At 37.3% G+C, this 4,641-nt stretch overlaps 2 protein-coding genes across 2 annotated transcripts in view; one reads left to right on the top strand and one right to left on the bottom strand.

Moving 5' to 3' along the window:
• Positions 1 to 3,337, top strand: part of fbxw12 (F-box and WD repeat domain containing 12) — a 10,793-nt gene extending 7,456 nt beyond the window's left edge. The window contains exons 8-10 of the mRNA XM_014025476.1: positions 1,163 to 1,347; positions 1,454 to 1,584; positions 2,995 to 3,337. Coding sequence (XP_013880930.1) covers positions 1,163 to 1,347; positions 1,454 to 1,584; positions 2,995 to 3,094 — 416 coding nt within the window. The 3' untranslated portion in view covers positions 3,095 to 3,337. The remainder of the gene's footprint in view (positions 1 to 1,162; positions 1,348 to 1,453; positions 1,585 to 2,994) is intronic.
• LOC106529943 (protein tyrosine phosphatase domain-containing protein 1) overlaps positions 3,181 to 4,641 on the bottom strand; it is an 8,657-nt gene continuing 7,196 nt past the window's right edge. Inside the window, exons 9-10 of the mRNA XM_014025475.1 lie at positions 3,692 to 3,802; positions 3,181 to 3,599 (exon numbers count right to left, since the gene is read on the bottom strand). Coding sequence (XP_013880929.1) covers positions 3,465 to 3,599; positions 3,692 to 3,802 — 246 coding nt within the window. The 3' untranslated portion in view covers positions 3,181 to 3,464. The remainder of the gene's footprint in view (positions 3,600 to 3,691; positions 3,803 to 4,641) is intronic.

Genomic DNA, 4,641 nt, shown 5'->3' with positions numbered 1-4,641 from the left:
GTGAGGTGCATCTTGGACAAATGGAAAAGTACAAAACATGTTTTTCACTGAAAACTTTTTAGCATATCTGTGGATCGATAGTTTTGATCAGTTCTTACCAGCTTCTTCCAGTTCTGCTTGCTTGCACATTACATTTTCTGTTGACACAGCCACGTTGCATAATACATGTCACGCACTTTGAGTCTTTATTTGGAACAAACAGTGAACTCAAATAACACTTTATTAAAAAACCTTATCAGCATCTCTGCGATTTAGACTGGAATAGGCTGAATTAGGCGGTTTTTGTTTCTTGGGTGCATTTTTAATTTGCTTTTGGTGAGAAATGGAGGCTGGATTAAAATGCACTGAAAACCTTTTCGGTCCCAGGCCAGCAAAACCCTACAGACCCGTAACGTGCAGCATCAAACACAAAAGTCGAAAGAGAAGGAGCAAAATCAGATGCAAATGATGGCTCACATCATGCATTGCACTGTGCAGGAAGAATGATATATTTTTTTTCTATTTGTAGCCTTGTGTTATACAGCTGGCTGATGCTTCAGTAACAGCACTGAGCTGTGGCCGTACTGCAGGGCGTTGACATCATATCCATACATTTCAGCAAAATCTCAGGCTTCAGTTATCCTGTGTGAATGTGCCACATAAAAAACATAGATGAGGGAGTAGTTTATTGATTACACGGGGTCCTCAGATAATGCTTATCCTGCATGAATAGGGCTTTAATGTATTAAAAATAATACATTTAAAGGGGCATTTCTTCAGCATTCATTTCTTATCCCTCGTGCACCCTATCAACGTTTACATTTATTATTTCTTAGAGATAAATTTTATCACAGTCTATCAAATCAGTAAAATAAAAAAAAATCCTCACTAAAATTCCAATTATTTAACTTTAAAACAAGAAAAAAAAATACAACAAAAGATGCTTAAAATCGATTCTGTTGCTGTTTTTATGCCAAAACCAAAAACTCAAACTTCATTTTCTTGGTTTGAAGGTTGTTCTGCTGTCATGAAAATAATGCACTAAATAAAGTGACAAAATCAAAAGTACACTATTTTACACAAGTATTATCTTTGGGGCCAGATGAGTGGTGAATGAGGACCAGATTTGGCCCGCAGGCCTTGAGTTTAACGGTTTAACTTGAATCTTTCTGTTTGGTTTTAGTCCAGCAGGTGGAGTCCTTCCCCCTGTCGCAGAACATCTCCCTGTCCTCAGGAGTCCTGCTAGAGGCCAGGAGCAGTAACTGCTTGGTGCTGTCAGCCGGGGACGAGCTGTGGGTGTACTCGCTGAAAGGAGCCCTGCTCGCTAATTTCAAAGATCACACCAGACCCATCTCTTCAATATGTGTGGTAGGCTGGTTGTTGTTTGACAACTTTCGGAGAAATATCTCCCCATGCCTGGTCTTTGTACCAGTGCACCGCCTCAGTGTTGTGTTTATATTCTTTCTGTTTCCAGGACAGTTTTCGAGTGGTGACAGCATCTCAGGATCTGTCGTTGCGAGTGCTGATGTGGAGGAACGACAGAGACCAAGGTCTGACCCTGGAGAGTCAGTACCACTTACTGGGAGGCTCTCACACCATGTCCAGGTAGAGACTGCTGCATCATGTGAAACTCAATGTAGCATCAGGACCGTTAGGTTTGATTAAGAACCACAGACATCACAAAGATGGAAAAAGTGTCTCCACTTTCTTTGTACTGTTCAGAATATTTAGTTTTATAGGCGATGCCTTGTTTTTGAAGCCAAAGCTACTTTTTAAAACTAAAGTAAAACTGTAAGTTTAATTTTAATTCTTCGTATTCTTTGAAAAGAAATAGTAGAAAATAAACTGTTTTGACAGTAAAACTGTTTAAATGCTGCATGTTAACCATCATCTATGAATGTTTAAAACCCTGATGACATATTTAACAGAGTGACACTTTTGGCTTTCTACTACGAGCATCCTGGTAGCAGTTTTTCTCAAACCAAGTAGAGTACTTGGGTACTCGTCAGTACTGAGTACCTATACTGAGTACTTACTGCATTAAAACTTAAAGTGGGGGTATTATGTGTTTTCCAGGCACATAGTTCAATTTTTTACCACAATCAAGTAACTATACTGCTCAAAAAAGGGAACACTTAAATAACACAATCTAACTCCAAGTACATCAAACTGTCCACGTAGGAAGCAACACTGATTGACAAACATTTTCACAAGCTGTCAGCTCATTCAACTTTGTACAGAACAGAGTATTCAATGAGAATATTTCCTTCATTCAGATCTAGAATGTGCTATTTGAGTGTTCCCTTTGTTTTCTTTTGTGCAGTATATATTACCTACAGTTGATTTGACACATTGAAATTGACATGTCTCTTTAAGAACCTCCTGCTGTTTCTGACACTCCCACTTCTGCATGTCTTTCTCAGACATGCATGAACGAGTAAAAGCTATGCTCTGGGTATGTTTTTGATGAGGGAATGTCATGACATGATATAAAGCTTAAAAAAAGTCAATTTAGCATAATGCCCCTCTTTAAACGATACACAATGACTTTAAAAATACTGTTTTTATTTAGATCAGTGTCTCCTTCCTTTAAGGCCCTCTGACTGGATCAAATCAAATATACAGCATGATATATACTGCTGCAACATTTTAGATAAATAAAAATAAAGTAAGATTTTCTTTCAACTTGTATAAGTTTTTCAAACATGGAACTGACAGATTTCTCACTTGAAATGTAAATTGTAACACACTCAGTGGGGTATCGATCCCAGTATAGATACTGATATTTGTATAGGGACATTTTGTACAAGTACTTGTAAAATAAGGCGGTACCTGGCTCAGTACTCATACCTGGTATAACAGGTAATGATACCAGTATTGGTACCGGGACAGCATCCACATAACTGTTAGTAAAAAGTAAATAAAAGTCATGTGGTCCGACTTTAGTATGAGAGTGGTGATTGCCTGTGACTATAACAAATGTTTTCTTGTCAAATATATTGTTCTCTTTCCTAGAGGGTTCACGCACGTCGCCTGTGACTACTCCAGCATCGTGGCCTCAGTGGAAGGGAATGATGGAAAAGACGTCCTGAAAGCTTATTCCTTCACATCCTGATCGTCGTGGCTCTACAAAAATGCCTTCAAGTAGTTTACATGAACGAACTGCTCATCATAAGATGTTTCTGAAAAAATCATCTACAGATTTTAACAAAGACAATATGGGAATGTGCTATAAAATGAAAAAAAAAAAACTACACTTATCTGTATTAAGATGTATATAATTGTGCTTTCAGGGCAGAGGTTTGTAAATGATGAATGTCACTAGGCTTAAGGCAAAATAAATTATAAGAATTACAAATGACTGTTCTGTATTTGTCACAGTTACATGTCAAAGGTTATTAAGCTTAATTAATAAACATAGCTCAGAGCATAGTAACATTTTTGTTACAAGGCACAGCTGTTGTCCCCATAAAGCCTGGTTGTGTTCATATCACGGTGAACGAAGATCCACCTCTCTGCTCTTCTCCCATGGCCACAGATCTCATGTCTTTAAGGAGACTCCTCAGGACTGAAGGGAGAGAGTCGTAGACTTTCCTCCCATCCTCAGTGTTTGTGGTCATCTGTTAAAACGCAAACGGGACAACTTGGGTAAACAATCACAGTAAATTTCAACTAATTAAGCCAGCTAATGAAGTTCACTGGTTTTCCTTACCCAGGTGAAAGCCTTGACAGTACGATGCAGGAATGCATTTTCAACCTCCTCTGATATTGTCTGCATGTGAGCCATGCAGTCCAGTATGCATGTTAACGTTTCTTTAGGAGCCTGAGAAGAATGAAATGCACTGCAAAATCTGTCCATCTAACCAAGTCTTACAGTCATACATCCAGCCAAAAAGTATTTTAGATCTTGTTTTCAGATTGATGGGCTGAACAAGAGGGAATATGCTAGATTAGTAATCTTGTTAGCCTGATTTTTTTTCCTTATTTTAAGAAGTCTTACAAAGTCTTGCCAAGTGCAGTTGTTTTATTCCACTGGTACATTATTTCACTTAAAACCTTTTAAAACACTTAAAACACTTATTAGCCTTTCTTGATGTTTTTGCTCAAAATACCATGCCGAAATGTAATTGAGTGTATCTCAGCATTTACAAACTCCACTTAAATAATCTTGGTATCAAAATAAAGCTACGATTTGGGAGATTTCATCAGAAGTGTAAGTATTAAAACAGCTGCTGTGGTTTTAGACATATTGAGGAGGGAACATACTTTTTTAAAACATTTTTTCACTCACCTGAATAATTTTTTTCATTCGACGGTATATAACCAAGTTAAAACCATAATGAAGTAGGCTAAAAACTTTTGGAAACCATAAATTCACTTGTGGACATTACCTGTGCAAAGTTTCATGCTGCTAAACTTAAATGGAGCAAAGTTACAGAGGTTTTAGTAAAGAAATAATTTTGCGTCTTGTCATTCTTCACAGGAGAGACCATGTTGGTACCCTTAATAAATGTTAAGAAATATTAAGTTTTTACTGCAAAAATTATTTATTTTTTCTTACCTGCCTTAAAAGACTTGTTATTGAATGTTTGTTATTTTGAAAAATCATCCAAACATTGTTTTGTCACCGTGTGTGTGTGTGTGTGTGTGTGTGTGTGTGTG

This window comes from Austrofundulus limnaeus, unplaced genomic scaffold (genome assembly GCF_001266775.1).
Source record: "Austrofundulus limnaeus strain Quisiro unplaced genomic scaffold, Austrofundulus_limnaeus-1.0 Scaffold478, whole genome shotgun sequence".
Taxonomy (NCBI): Eukaryota; Metazoa; Chordata; class Actinopteri; order Cyprinodontiformes; family Rivulidae; genus Austrofundulus; species Austrofundulus limnaeus.
The sequence above is the reverse complement of the archived record's forward strand: the minus strand, read 5'-3'. Positions and strand labels throughout refer to the sequence as shown.